This window comes from Etheostoma spectabile, chromosome 8 (genome assembly GCF_008692095.1).
Source record: "Etheostoma spectabile isolate EspeVRDwgs_2016 chromosome 8, UIUC_Espe_1.0, whole genome shotgun sequence".
Lineage (NCBI taxonomy): Eukaryota > Metazoa > Chordata > Actinopteri > Perciformes > Percidae > Etheostoma > Etheostoma spectabile.
In genome coordinates this window covers 18,472,361-18,488,487 of record NC_045740.1, presented here as the reverse complement: position 1 = coordinate 18,488,487, position 16,127 = coordinate 18,472,361, and the positions used below count along the sequence as shown (strand labels likewise).

At 43.2% G+C, this 16,127-nt stretch overlaps 1 protein-coding gene across 1 annotated transcript in view; it reads left to right on the top strand.

Moving 5' to 3' along the window:
- hyal6 (hyaluronoglucosaminidase 6) overlaps positions 1–10,993 on the top strand; it is a 13,371-nt gene extending 2,378 nt beyond the window's left edge. The window contains exons 2-4 of the mRNA XM_032522969.1: positions 6,949–7,917; positions 8,688–8,777; positions 10,467–10,993. Coding sequence (XP_032378860.1) covers positions 6,982–7,917; positions 8,688–8,777; positions 10,467–10,976 — 1,536 coding nt within the window. The 5' untranslated portion in view covers positions 6,949–6,981 and the 3' untranslated portion in view covers positions 10,977–10,993. The remainder of the gene's footprint in view (positions 1–6,948; positions 7,918–8,687; positions 8,778–10,466) is intronic.
- Positions 10,994–16,127: the final 5,134 nt, after the last annotated feature.

Here is a 16,127-nt window from a genome sequence, read left to right as displayed (position 1 = left end):
GTTTCTAGTGTCAGTGTATTGGCCGTGGCTGCGTGAGCTTCTCCCGGAGAACAGAGAACGCCGCCACGTCAGAGCGGCCAACGTGTCAAAAAGCTTCCCCGTACTTTCTGACAAGCGTCCTTGGCGGGGGGGCAACCAGAGCTTTTTTGCAGCTCAAGTCGGCGGCGGTGTGTACGTACGGTTAGGCTGGTTCACACTTCTCTTATTTTTCTTGTATATCTCCTCGCTCCTTAGCTGAACCTTAAGTTGTCCTGGGCCTCCTTTTGTAAAGGCTGTTTCGGAGATCTTATTCCTGCCCTGAGGAGCGAGGATGGAGGATGGAGGATGGATCTCGGAGATACTTGGAAGCCATGCAGCTGAAGCTGTCACTATTCTGCCCATACATCCGACAAATTCATGTGATGTTTCAGAGGAAAGGACGTCTCATCCTTCTAAAAACACATTTCCTTGTTTCTTCTTGCATTCTTTGCTCGCAGCTCTCTCCCATGCTTCCTCGCTGGGATGGACTAAGACGCGAGAAAGGGAAGCAACCGAAAGAACCGGGAATGCAATTTAAAACCTGAGATGCAGCCTAAATGTCTTCAAGGAAACCCCACAAGGGACAAAAGTCCTCTATCGGCTCTGATCACATCATTGCGTCATCCTTTGTTCAGACATCTAAGGTCTTTAGAGGATGTACTCTGCAACCTTTAGTCTGAAGAATCATATGTCCACTCTGTTTAATGCACAGCCATCTCTCTCTCTCTCACACACACACACACACACACACACCACACACTCTCTACATACTGTATATGTTGGAAGTTGAATAAGGAGTCTGACTCAGACTTTCTGTGGTTTAAGAGCCCCCCTCCCCAACACAGACCCAGACAGACAGAGACACAGACAGACAGAAAGACAGACACAGACAGACAGACACACACACACACACACACACACACACACACACACACACACACACACACACACACACACACACACTCCATGGTGTGGGGTGTTGCTAAATAACGGCAGTCACCCTGTCTCTGGTTGTATTACTGGATCATTAAATGCTAATTCAAGGCTGGCTTCATATTTTCCAGATTACACTGTAAACTGGTCGTGAATCAAACACACTCGCTCCCATTCTCCAGACTAGCCTAAATACAGGTTTGGATGGATGTGACACCCCCAATACAACATCTCCACATCTGCACACACCGCTGGCCAAAAAACATCAGATTAAATCCAGCTGACACAAGCCTGCTAGCTTGGAGAGCAGCTTTGTGTGTTTTCCTATTTACTAACTCTATTGAATGAGAATGATGAAAAAACAAAATGGCAAGGTGTCTGGATGTCAAAGATACAGATAAAACATAAAGCTACTGTGACTGAGCTAGCAAGTTTCTTGTCTGATTAGCTCATCCCCCAGGCTTGGTAAGTGTCAGCAATCTAACTAGCTTAGTCGCTAATGTAGCAACACATTTACACAGTTTATTTAAAGGACATATTTGACTTCTGTCTCATACAACGTTAAATAGAGCGGCGCCACACAACTAGTGGCCATATTATGAAAACAAATCTCTTTTTCTGGGATTTTGGGGTGTTATTTTGTGTCTCTGGTGCTTCCCATTTACGGTCTATGGTGTTTCCACACACATACAAACTTGAAACTACCCATGCCGATTTGAGTGTAATACTGTTTCTGAATGTCCTCTCCCTTCAGTCTCCGGCTGTTCAACATCTCCACGGCTTTCTACGTCACTAGGTGGCTAACAGTAGCACATCCTAACGCTAGCATGCTAGCTCGTTCTCAATAGCAAAACACTGCTACAACACACACTAGTTGACCATAATCTCCAAAAAAACTACTTCCATCCGTGTCCCTGTTGTGCAGGTATTCCACAGGTGTCCCTGGTCTAGAAGAAGTCTCCCAGCTGATCCTGCCTTGGACTGACCAAAGCTGGAGAAAGAGTTATCTAGCTGATGGGATCTTACCGAGCTTACCTAACAACTCAAAATTAACTTTTTTGTCCGCCAACCAAAACGCTAGTGAATGTTGTTACAGCCTGGCTCAAAGCCAGCAACAAAAAGGGAGGTTTGTTTTTCACCAGATATGCAACCAAATGAATTTATTCAACTAATAACACAATAACCTAACTGAACCAAAACCAAACAAAGAACAAAATGGTGGTTGCTCCTGAAGGACCAGGTGAGAGAGTGAGACTCCCAGCAGCACCCTTATGCCTTGTAGGCCACGCCCACCCGGCCAGGCAAGACGACCCGCCCACCTCAGCACCCTGCAACAAAAAAAAAGAGCAACATAACAGGCCGGGCCGTCACACCCCCTCCCTCAAGACGGGAGTCCTCACACTCCCAACCACATCCCAACTGCCACAAACGCTTATACCGCCACAGCTCTGGACATGGCATCCGCCACGGTATTGTCAGCTCCTTTGACATGTCGAATGTCTAAATGAAAAGGTTGGAGGAAAAGACACCAACGCATAAGTCGCTGATTCGGATTCTGGAGTGAATGGAGAAAAGTCAGAGGGTTATGATCAGTGTAAACCACTACTGGACTCACCCCTCCCCCCACATAAACCTCAAAGTGCTGCAAAGCCCAAATGAGTGCCAGAGCCTCCTTTTCAATGATGGATTAATTAAGCTGATGTGAGTTAAACTTTTTCGAAAAGAAACTCACCGGACAGTCAACACCATTTCCATTTGTTTGCATGAGCACAGCACCAGCCCCCACCTTACTAGCATCCACACACAGCAAAAAAGGCCGGTCCATCTGGGGGGCTGCTAGAACAGGGGCAGAACACAACAAAGACTTCACCGACTCAAAAGCGTCCTGACATTTAAGCGACCATTCAAACTTAACCTTTTGGCTTAGCATAGAAGTGAGGGGAGCAGCCACAGTGGAAAAGTGGTTACAAAACCCACGATAGTAACCCACCATACCCAAGAAACGAGAGAGCTCTTTCTTGGTAGTCGGAACAGGAAACTGGTCAATAGCCAACACCTTTGCCCTCACTGGACAAACCCGCCCCTGACCAACCACCTTACCCAGGAAGGTGACAGTTGCCTTAGCAAACTCACATTTTGCCAAATTGACGGTCAACCCAGCCCAGGCCAACCGGTCAAAAAGGGCCTGGATACGCTGAAGATGATCCTCCCAAGAGTCACTGTATATGACAACATCATCCAAATAAACAGCACAACCCTAGTCTTCATGCAGGCTAGCGGCGGGATAAATTAAGCACAAGCCCAGTAACCCGGTTAACTTTCAGCATGCTGAAAATCACCTAGACAGTCATGGAGTGCACCCGAGCAGCTCCTAGAACCGCTCTAACCACCCGCTCCACAAAAATAACAAACTAAAACAAAAAAAAGGTCAATGGGGACAACGAGTGTCACACATTGCTTATGCCTACCAGGAATAAAGGTTCCAGACAACTCACCAGCCCTCAACCCCGATACCTGTAAGGTAAAGACACCAGAGCCGGTCAAAACAGTGTGAAACACTCCCTGAAAAAAGTGTATTTACCCTTACCAACTCAGATCTCCAGTTTTAATCAAGATCCCGGACGAGCCCCCATTTGTTACAGCCTGGCTCAAAGCCAGCAACAAAAAGGGAGGTTTCACACAGATAATGCAACCAAAATGAGATTATTCAACTAAATACAACATAACCTAACTGAACCCAAACCAAACAAAGAACAAAATGTGGTTGCTCCTGAAGGACCAGGTGAGAGAGTAGACTCCCAGCAGGGCAGGCCCTTTGCCTTCTGTAGGCCACGCCCACCCTCCAGCAAACACCCCCCATCTCAGCCCCGCACAAAAAAAAGAGCAGACATAACAGGCCGGGCCGTCACAATGTTCTTATTTCACCAGCGACTCAATAGCTTACCTTTTATTTTTGGCTGGTGAATGAAGCAAATGTACTTTCCACTTGCATATTTTAACAGTATTTGGCTGGTGTATGGTGCTAATTTGAAACCCTGGTCATTAGCGTTGCAGGTATTTGGTCATAAACCAAAGTAATGAACAAATGGAAAATTTTGACCCGATGATGGTGCTGAATGAAAACTTAAGGGATCACTGAAGTTGCAGAGTACATCCTCTAAAGACCAGGGATGTCTGAACAAACTTCTTTTTTAAACGATAATTTTTTCGTGCATTTTATGCCTTTGAAAGGGGAGAGAGAGGGGGGAACGACACGCAGCAAAGGGGCCACATGTCGGACCTGAACCTGAGCAAACCTCCCTACATGTGCGCCCGCTCCACCAACCGAGCCAACCCGGCCACGTCTGGATTTCCATGGAAATCCATCCATTATATATATATATATATATATATATATATATATATATATATATAATTCCAGTCTGTACCAAAGTGGTGGACTGACCAACTGAGATTGCAATCCCTCAAGCCATGGCAGTAGCGTGAGGGTTCATCATGATGGTTGGCTCACACTGACAGTTTACCCCTCGTCCTCATCTGGATCCAATCAGTTGAGTTTGGCTGCTTTTTGCCGTTTGGTTGTGTCTGTCTGAGACAAAACATCAAACTGAGTCTCCTGTGTCAGTTTGGGGGGTCTTTCTTGTGGTCTGTAGTTGTCATGCTTCCAGGCCTTTTGGTGGTTTGGAGGACAGCCTGAGTGGCTTCACCACACTCTGTTTGTCTTGGATCAGTATCTGCAGAAAAAAACTTTCAGCAGGGAGGATTATGAAACTGGTGAAACCTGAAGAAATGCTTTCCTAAACTGGAAAAACATGCATTACAACCTTCTTAAAACGTTTTGAAGGAAACGTTTTGACAATGATTTTGCAAAATTTTGGATGTTTTCTCTTCCGTCTTCCACTCACTGATCCACATCCACGATTACTGCGATCATGAAGTTCTCATGCCATTAAATTCAGCAGAGAACATAAGATGAATGAAAAGTTTAAATGATGGGAGAAGCCTCAGCCCACCGGCGGTTTCCTGCTCCACTACTCTGGTTACAATCCCGCACAAAGAATGATGGGAGATTTTCCGTGGCGTCCTTGGAGGGAAACTCAGTGGCCATGTTTCCCAAGAGTGGGGTCACGATGTCTTTGGAAAAACTTAAATATGAATTACTTGCATATGAGGGGGCGCCAAGAGGAATTAGATGGGGCTCTTACATAAAGAGCTGGAGGGAACAGTTTTGGAGGAATGAAAATAAAAGGCAGAGCCTAACCATGTATTTGAGTATGTACTAAGAGAGTAATGGGGATTTTAAGCTTTGTAGTTGTATTTCCTAAATAAAAAGCTTTAATTTCAGCCAGTTCCGTTGAGAAATAACACTGAATTTTCGGTTGTCAGATGTTTTTGAGGAGGTGTCTTTGAAAGTTCATATGAACCTTAACTTGACATTTGGCCCTAAGAACAGCAATTCCTTTGTTTTTATATAATGAACTGCTGATTACAGTTACCCAAATAATCCGACAGACATCAGGGTTACTGTAGTCTAATTGCAGTTATTCGGAGCAGTTAATGTTTTCTCATGTCAAATTAAGAAAGGAAGATTTACAGTGAGAGTTATTTCTGCACTGTAAGTCGACATAAAAACCTGTACAGAAGCAAAAATGTCATCCATGTTGTTCAACATTTTCATGATTATATTTTTGTCTGTTTCTATGTGGGAAGACGACATTCTGAATTTCTTCCCTTTGACCAGAAAGAATATGCATATGCACATTTCTCACATAAAACTTTAGAAGCTGCAGTAGATGGGATTTTCACCAAAGAAGCATTACATCTTTGTGATATTTGTGACTTTTTTAATGAATTAAATCAGAATTCAGTCCTCGGTAGACTCCACAGGAGTCACGTTTTGACTGTAGCCAAAGGGTCTCTAAGGATGCTTTCACACCTGCAGTTCAGTAGACTCGGTGCAAGTCTGGGGTGAATTTGCAAGATTGTTGCATTTTTCATTTGGTTTGGTTATCTGTCACACTGCCTTTTATCAAACGCAACAAACACTGTAAACAAATGTCCCACGGTTGACCCACTGACACACCGTGACGCTTCCTGGTTTCAGAAATAATGCAACATCAAATTTATAATGTCTTGGGTGTTCTTTAAAGGCTAACAATGTGAGCAGCTGATAGGCAGCGAGTGAAGACGATGAGAGAGATGTGATGATGATGTGTTGTCACACAGGCGACGAGCAATGTCTGGTCATATTAGGCTATGGATTTGAAAGTTATCGTCCGTTAAATCATATACAGTATAAGTGCGTGAATCGTGTGCAAGGTTGAAATAATAATGGGGGTGGCAGTAGCTCAGTCTGTAGGGTGTTGGGTTGGGAACTGGGTCGCTGGTTCAAGTCCACATATAGATCCAAAGCATGGTGGCACCTGGGCACAAGGTGCTCTTGAGCAAGGCACCCAACTGCTCAGGGCGCCTTTCCATGGGCAGCCCCCTCACTCTGACATTTCTCCATTAGTGCATGTATAGGTACTGAGCATGTGTGTGTAATTCAGGCCTGTGTGTAATGTAATGTAATTTTCCCTTGTGGGACTAATAAAGGATACATTAATCTTAATCTAATAATAGGCAAGTAAATGCAATATTTTTAGGTTTACGTCCTATATTTGGGTCGGATCTCACCTGAGCAACTCCAAGTTACTGGTTAGAGTTTTAAAGGGTGGAAAGTAAGTAAAAGGGAAGAGCTTATCCTGACTGCTCTCTCTGTCTGCACTGTCTATGCTTCCTTGGGGGATATAAACCTGAATCCTTTTCATCACAGTCCTGTACCCGCTGACAACAGGAGCTTTGTGTTTTGTTGTGTTGTGGAATTTGGAGCATTCACTTCAATGATCATCACTCATGTGTCCTCTCAGAGGCCTGCCTGATTATCTCTGCTCACTGAAGCTCATTTAATGTTTATTTTCCCTCCAAACATGTCAATTATCTCCTCTGCCTGTGTAGGACCACTAATTGCTCCATGAGGAATCAGGTGCCATGGTGCTGATGGGGCTCCATCTGCTGGCACTGGCCCTGTGGGTTGGCGTTGGAGTAAAGCTCCAAGTCCGGGGCGACCAGATAAAGCCGACTCTAGCACCTCTGATCCCTCACCGGCCTTTTGTCGTAGTGTGGAACGCTCCTACTGAATCCTGCCGCCATCGATTCAAGGTGGACTTGGACCTCAGCGTTTTCGACATCGTAGCGAACCTCAACGAAACCCTAAGCGGACCAAATGTGACCATATTCTACCACAGCCACTTGGGATACTACCCATACTACTCCAACTCCGGGGTCCCTATCAACGGTGGACTGCCGCAGAACCAGAGCATCTCCAAACACCTGAACAAGGCCCGGGCGGACATCGACAAGCTAATCCCCCACAAGGATTTTCGAGGCCTGGGTGTCATCGACTGGGAGAACTGGAGGCCTCAGTGGGTCCGAAACTGGGGCTCGAAGGACATCTACCGCAACAAGTCAAAGGAACAAATCCGGAAACTTCATCCGAACTGGCCGGAGAGCAAGGTGGAGAAGGAAGCAAAGGAAGACTTCGAGAGGGCCGGGCAGACCTTCATGAACCTGACTTTAGCCCTGACTGAAAGCCGCAGGCCGGCCGGGCTTTGGGGGTTTTACCTGTTCCCAGACTGCTACAACTACGGGTACAAGCAGCACCCACAGCGGTACACCGGCGAATGCCCCAACGTTGAGCACGTGCGCAACGACCATCTGATGTGGCTCTGGAAGGAGAGCACGGCCCTCTACCCGTCCATCTACCTGGACTACGAGCTCAAGTCCTCCGCCAACACCGTCAAGTTCGTCCACTATCGGGTCAAGGAAGCCATGAGGATCGCGTCCATCGCCCGCACGGACTTCACATTGCCAGTGTTTGTCTACTCCAGACCTTTCTACGCCTACACTTTTCTGGTTCTTTCGGAGGTAAAGTTTTCAGTTCTAAGTCACAAACCTTCACAATTGAACCTTCTCTCACGATGGTGGATCGATCATCCCTATTGTTGCTGTTGTAATGTAATGTATGTTGTCCTCGGGTCAAATTGACCCGTTTTCTTATATCAATGTTCTTTTTAATTCCCCAAAATAACATGATTGATTTTACACAACGCTCTTTGGCAAGTAAAAATCTCTACTTTCATTAATTTTGGGGCGTCTTATTCAATTTTAAGCATTTGGAGAAAGAAAATGGAAGTGTTTTTGAAATAGTATTGAGTAAAAGTTGACATATTCCAGTCTGTGATTATCCATCAACATCCATTCCTTTAATTTTAGTATAAATAATTCCTAATTTCTGCTTTTCTAACTCAAACATTAGGTATACTTTCCTAAAAATTTGGTTCATTAACCATAAATTCCAAATATAACTGTAAAACTAAAATTCTTAAGTTAGTAAGGTAGTGTTGAAAACGTCAAAAAAAGTGAAAGTGAAAAAAAAAAGTGTTGAAAAAATGGACAAAAGCGTAAGAAAAAGTTCAAAACATCAAGTAAAAGCATCAAATAAAAGTGCAGATTTTCATTTTGAAGGGAGGACAACACAAAGCATGTACCTTAAAGGTGCTTTCCCAGACACTTCTAAGTATCTTTGTAGAGTATTTGTAGATTATAAAGGTAGCAATAATTAGCCAGTTTTAGGTAGATTCAGTTTTTGATTTAGATTTGTTTACTGAGCTAAAATCTACCATGTCATGTTGCAGAGCGACCTGGTTCATACCATCGGGGAGAGCGCTGTCTTGGGAGCGTCAGGCGTCGTTCTCTGGGGATCGTCAGAGTACTCTCGATCAAAGGTAACGGTAAAAAGTGTAATTAAAAAAAAATATTGGTCAAACTGGAGAGTTAGAAGGGATTAAAACGGTGCCAAATTAAAATAAAGTTTCAATACAAAATTCAATACCAAAACCCTTGATTGCACAACTCAGAGAAAAGTAACAGCCTTAATCTGAATGCATGTTATATAGCATCGTACATCGTAGCGTATATTCACATAAAACAAGCCAGAAAGCATTCAGGAAGACTAAATGTCAAAGACATAAAGTGCGGTCACTGAGCATAAAACAAGGCTTCATAGTTTCTGACATCGTTGTTCTCTCCTCCAGAACTGAATGTGGCCAAAAATAGTGATATTTGTTTTCTGGCCAAACTTTTCACAGACACCAACCAGGAGACAAAGCATCTGATGTGTGAAATGATACGTGTGAAAGTGGTCCGGATTTCTGTTTGTGTCAGTGGGTTTTTAACATCCTGTTTACAGCAGACTGAGCTGTAAACCTGGGAGAAGAGTCTGTTTTGTAATCATCACTGAAGAGAACATTTCCAAACACACAGTAGCTATGTTTCCATCCACACGTTTTTATCTGAATTAAGTGATATCGAATGAAAAATGTCTTATGGAAACAGTACAATTCAATTGAATTTCATGAATATTGACTCAAAGGAAATAGGTTCGGTCTCATCTGATTTTATTTTGATCGATATTTGGCTTATGTGATAAACGCTGTTTGCAGAATAAATAATGAATTGCAATTAAGTTGTAGGTCATTTCATGGCTGCAACCTGCCACAAAAACAAAAAAGAAGAAGTTTTAGTTCATTCCCGTCCAGTATTCCCACTCTGTTTGAACACATGGCGGGTGTCAACAAAGACAGGTGTAAGTGGACGGACGAGGAGACGAGAGACTTTTGGAATTTAATTTTACGAGCAAAATTTCAGATAGCAAAAATCTAAGAAATGCCATAATTCATCAGGAACTCGCAAAGGAAACGGCCAAAAAGGTTAGGACAAGCTGTGGGACGTAAATGGAAGACGCTCAAACAGCGAGACATGTCTCAAAAAGAGTCTCGCAGCGGTGCCGGAGGGAAAATAAAAGACACGTTGCATCTGCATTGTCATAGCGATGTGTTGTGTTTTCTTATTGTAGCTCAATCTGTCGCTATCAGCTGGCACATAAACACTATTACAACTTGTGCAATATTCATGTGTTGATAGAAGATCCATTTCGTCTAGAAAAACTTTATTCGCAAAAGTTTGCTTGAATGTTGAATGCGATATAGTGCGAAAATGAATGGAAACACCTTCACATGTCTGAAATCAATTCGATATTCCAATTTGATTGCAAAACAGCATTATGTGACATCGTTACTCACAGGATTTTATTCGCTTTAAAGCCGTTTGATGGAAACACACTTTCACCAGCTTTATTCACATGAGTTTGGTTTTTTAACGAACTTCAGATAATTTGACTGACAAGTGGATGGAAACTCATCTTAAAACACAACTGAAATTAACTTAATCTCACTTGAGTCAAACATTTCCATTGTCATGATTCTTGAAACCAATACGTATCACTGTAAAGTCCAGCAAACTGCCAGCAATCCCGGCCTCCTCCGTTATTTTGAACAGAATCATGTGGTTTATGATTTTGAGTTCACTTAACAGACAAATGACGGTGTCTTGTCTTTTTGTCCTGGCTCTTTCAGAGAAACTGCTTGACAGTAAAGAAGTACATCGACGGTCCGCTGGGACATTACGTCATCAACGTCACCTCCGCCGCCAAGCTGTGCAGCAAAGCGCTTTGCAAGAAGAACGGCAGGTGCGTCCGCAAGAGCCTGGACTCGGGCGCTTATCTGCACCTGAACCCGCGCTTCTTCCACATCCACCGCAACCCGACGCCCCGGGGGCCCCGATTCCACGTCAGCGGCCACCTCAACAACCTCGACATCCTGGACATGAAGCACAAGTTCTCCTGCCAGTGCTACCAGGGCTGGACGGGCGTCTACTGCGAGATGCCCCAGGCTCCACCCCCGGCTCCTCCTCCTCCACCTCCACCTCCACCTCCACCTCAGCCTGCCTTCCCTCCGCCTCATCCCAGAGAGAACAGCCTGCTGGGGGACATCCTACTCATCCTGTCCCTCCATTTCTCCTGTCTGTGTGTCATCATGTTCCTGGGACTCTGTCTGATTATCAAGTGTCTGATACTGGAGACTTAATTTTAGAGTTTTAGCCACACCCAAAGCTGCAGTTCCTCTAATGTCCACAAGAAAACTATTGAAATTAATGGGAAAAACAACAACAAATACAGTTAGTATTGTGTGTCTTTGAGATTTCTTTTTAATTAAAGGAATATTTTACAAAAAAAACTATGTTTTAAGTATCAAACACGCATGTAGGCTCAGAAGGGTTGTACTTAAAAGTTTGTAGCTTTCTCTTTTACAAAAGATGGATTCACAATTGGGACTGTGGCTCACTTACTTTGCACGGCAGCTGGATTTTGGTGGTATCACAAGATCACAGAAGAATTGCGGGATCACATTTCACTCGAAAATCCATCTTGCCAGGTTTCAAGTAATGCGTTTGTGTCTGAACTACCAGCTTACCGAACCAATCGGCGTCCGATGAGGAGCCACGGGCAGTTACGGGCGTGGTTTAGGGGTGACGGCCGCGACGTGATAAACAGATGGTTCATCCAATCACCTGCCCTATTCCAAATAGTTTCTCAGAAGATTCTGTGTTAATAAAGCATCTGGTGTGTCAGATTTAGTGTTTTACAGCACAAAAAAAGAATCCAACATCTACTGAAACCACTGAACCAACCTTCATCTCTGCTCGTCAATCGACTATTTTCTGCCATTTTTCCACGTCGGGTACATTTCTAAGGCAACAACAACAACACAACAACAGTACTTTCATTCAACCAAAATCAAAGTGGACCACTGTTTATCGTGCGGGGACAACCTATCAATTACATCTCCAGTCTTGAAGTGCAACTCAGAGCATCTGCATATTATTTTTTGTTGTTTGTTTTGTTGCTGTAACCCTGCCATCTTGTTTGACAAGTTCCTGTAGAGCTTTTAAAGGTCCCATGACATGAATTTTGAGGTTTTTTTTAACATTAATATGAGTTCCCCCAGCCTGCCTATGGTCCCCCAGCGGCTAGAAATGGTGATAGGTGTGAACCGAGCCCTGGGTATCCTGCTTTGCCTGCTCTGAAAAAATAAAACCTCAGATGGGCCAATCTGGAATCTTGCCCCTTATGACCTCATAAAAGGCAAGGTTACCTCCCTTTTCTCTGCTTTGTCCGCCCAGAAAGTTTGGCCCCCACCATGAGAAAGAGGGACATCATGGCTTTCAAAAAAGAAAAGTGGCAGTTGGTCAAGGCAACAACCCAGCCTCCACCTTCCCCCCCCCCCCCCCCCCCCCCCCCCCCACACCTCAACAGCTACAGACACAGAAATGACACATATTAAGGACAGCTCAGTGGGACTGGCTCTAGTGGCTGTAATTCTGGACCAAGGGTGAATTTTGAGAAAGACACTTCAGATACAGTATTAGGGGACCACTAAGGTCCATATAAAGGAGACTTCAGATACAGGATTAGGGGACCACTAAGGTCTATATAAAAGAGACTTCAGATCAGTATTAGGGACCAGAGGGTCTATATAAAAGAGACTTCAGATACAGTATTAGGGACCACTAAGGTCTATATAAAAGAGACTTAGATACCGTATTAGGGGACCACGAGGTTATATAAAAGAGACTTCAGATACAGTATTAGGGGACCACTAAGGTCTATAGCCTATAAAGGAGCTTCAGAACGTATTAGGGGACCACTAAGGTCTATATAAAGAGGACTTCATACAGTATTAGGGGACCCACTACGGTCTATAAAAGAGACTTCAGATACAGTATTAGGGACCACTAAGGTCTATATAAAAGAGACTTCAGATACAGGATTAGGGGACCACTAAGGTCTATATAAAAGAGACTTCAGATACAGTATTAGGGGACCACTAAGGTCTATATACAAGAGACTTCAGATACAGGATTAGGGGACCACTAAGGTCTATATAAAAGAGAGTTCAGATACAGTATTAGGGGACCACTAAGGTCTATATAAAAGAGACTTCAGATACAGTATTAGGGACCACTAAGGTCTATGTAAAAGCATCCAAAGAGCACCATATCACGGGACCTTTAATACATGTTTCTCTTTAAGACCAATGGAACTGCAAGCTACAAACATTTCCGAGCATACAGGAGGTGAACATATTTAAAAGATGGCATGTTGCAGAAAGAACTAATCACTTACTTTTGTATCTGATTTCTAATAATTTATCTGTAAGTTGACTTTTTGCTGAAAAACCTTTAGAGGGAAAACTGTAAAGAAAGAAAGAAAGGGATGTCTGGAGTTGATTTTTCTTTAGCAGGAGGCCAACACAAACATTGCGCGTCTACATAAACCTCAGAACACAATCAGTAAATCACCTAAATCCTAGAAGACAGTTCAGTGTTGCACAGTCACAGACGTTTGTTTAAAATTAGGATAATGACTGCAATGAGGCTGACATCGCAGGCAGCGCTACATCAGTAAACCTGGGTGGTGATGGTGCAGCCATTCAAATGAGTCACAGCGAGCTGCGGCGGGACGGCTCACATCACCAAACACTTTAACAATAGTCTCCATTTGTCCCACGGGAAAGGGAGGGGCCGCGTGTCAAACAACTGTTTTGGGTGAAGAGAGGAGGGAGGGGAAGCTCCTGTTGCAACTGAAAGGTTCACAACAGAGTGAGGATTACAGAAAGTGTTGAAGTCAGCTGATTATAAATGAAGGATTTTTTTTTTTAAACTCAACTCTATCATAAGAAGCTTTGCAGTTTTATCTATTATCTGCTGCCGCCTGTTTGTGGTATTTATATTTATGTGTTATAACTGAACCCAGTAAGTTGTGAGAGGGAGATTTAGTTTTGTAATTCCTGATCTCATTGAACTAGACGGATTCCTGCATATGAACAGCTAAAGGAAAAGCTTTTTAGAAAACACACTTACTTACTAAGGAGTGTCATGATGGTCCAAATCCACTTCAGGCTGTGACTTTTGACTTCAAAGCTACAGTGCACAGCTATTTTATATTAATGGACGTCCGTTACGCTCAAGCCCATGCAGCTAATTAAGACCATCAGCTCCACAAAACTCTCTGTATTTCTCAGTATGGCTGCATTTACAAAATGGTGTCATCCGGCGACCTTTGCGTGTCGAATGATGCGTTTTGATCACAGCTGAGAAACGACAACAGCAGCATTCAGCTTTGGAAACAAAGAGGACATAAAACTTACAAGATAATTACCTTTTCTGAAGAGTCTATCTTGTTTTTTTGACTCCTCCGTATATATACTAGCAACTGTGTGGAGGAGGAGTGGGGAAGGCTTACATTATGTGGATGCGCTGACCGTGTTGTTGTCGTTACTTTGAATTCCTCAGGTTCAAAGGGTAACTTTGGATTTTTACAGCCTGGACCCTATTTTCCTATGTTTTTGGTTTTAAGTGACAGATGGGAACAACAAGCTTTGATACTGGCGCAGTATTAAGCAGGACTTCTACGGTCAGCAGTCAGCAAAACAAGTTACAATGTACAGTAAGTTACTGTGCAGCTCCTATTTATGTTAAAAAAAAATGCTTGTTTTGCCACTGATAGGCTCAGATTATTATTATTTTGTGTCTGAAAACATTATGGAAATTGTTTCTAAGGAGTTCGACCTTTCTGTTAAAGTGTAAGATCCTTTCTTTAAACATAAAAATATGAAAAAATTGCAATTGCTAAAGCCACCAGACTCCATGTAAATACACAATCATTTTAACATCTTGAAGTACACTTCATTCAAAGTCGACAGAAACAAAATAAAACTATGAAAAGCCATTTTGGGTTGTGTAGTTTGGGTTCTGGTGGTTTTAGCTGATCTCAGAGCTGTTTTTGGTTAAACAGAGAGGTCTAAAGAAGTTTTAAAAAGGGCTATCTCTGAAGGGATCTTTTGCATAATGTTGTCAGACACTTACTAACAATAATCTACTAATAAACTAATAATCTGAGCCTGTCAGTGACAAAAAACGCACTTTTAGGGGATGAAATTGACAATGCACATTTGCCCCGTATGATTACATTGCAAACCGGTCTGTGGCTACCTGTTATAGCGCTCTTGTTAAATACTGGACCAGTTTCAAAGCTTGTAGTTCCCACCAGTTACTTAGACACAAAAACATAGAGAAATAGAGTAGTCCAGATCCCGATTTGGAGATTCAAGGCCGTGTGCAAGGGCCACTTGGGTGTCGTTGACATGTCCTCAAATGTCCTCACATGTCCAGAGAGTGCTCAGGATGCCTGTATGGTCATATTTGACTGCATGTGGACATCTGTACAGAGGGCAGCTTTTGTCCCAAGAACCCTCTCGACTATACAAACACAAAAAGTATAATTAGAGCTTCAGCTGCCTCACTCTGATTTATGGTACTCCCCCCCCCTCCGGACTCAAACACACAACAATCTGGAGAAAAAACAACACTGAAAGTAGAGAGATAAGCATTAAATTAATGAAATAATGAAAATATACAATGTATAATGGAATAAAATGTACATTATACTGACCTGACGCAACTTTTCACGACAGATTTGAGATATTGGGTCGTGCATTGCTTCAATCCATTGCATGGCTGTGAATTAAATATTGTATGTACAGAACATTTTATCATGGAAACTTGTCACAGCCAATACATTATTGTCTGTTTAAACACTTTTCTACTCAAACAAGCCAAGTAAAGACAGGACTTTGCTTGATCACCTTCTGGTGAACCTTTACCGGGCCCATTACACACAGTGACTCAGGAGATTTTATAACAGATGGAGTTTGGTCCAGCAAAAACACGATTAAGCAACTTTTAGTGGTTTTCAGACGCTCTGAGCGGACTGACGAACCACCAACCACTCCACCCAGAGTGGAAACTGTCAGGTCCACTCAGGAAGAACATTTGTTCACTCCCGGCTTTGTCGTTTTTCAAAATAAACTCACTCCTCCCTCCAAAACACCTTTAACCTTCAGTTTTTAGACATTAGCGGAGTTTAACCCCCAATTTCCAAAGGATGCGGAACGGCGTCGGAGTCATTTGGTTTCCATTAAAGTCAATGTGTGAGTTTCTATATTTTTTACATCCGCAGCCATTCAGCACACAGCAGATGGCGGGACAGGAAGTCGAGCACAGAAACAAAATAAAACGTCCGGTTAATTTTCAAAATAAAATAGAGCGTGCTCACGGCGGATCATATTATTTCCCTGCACTACACACCTTGAAAACACAGCACAGAGTTGTTTCCT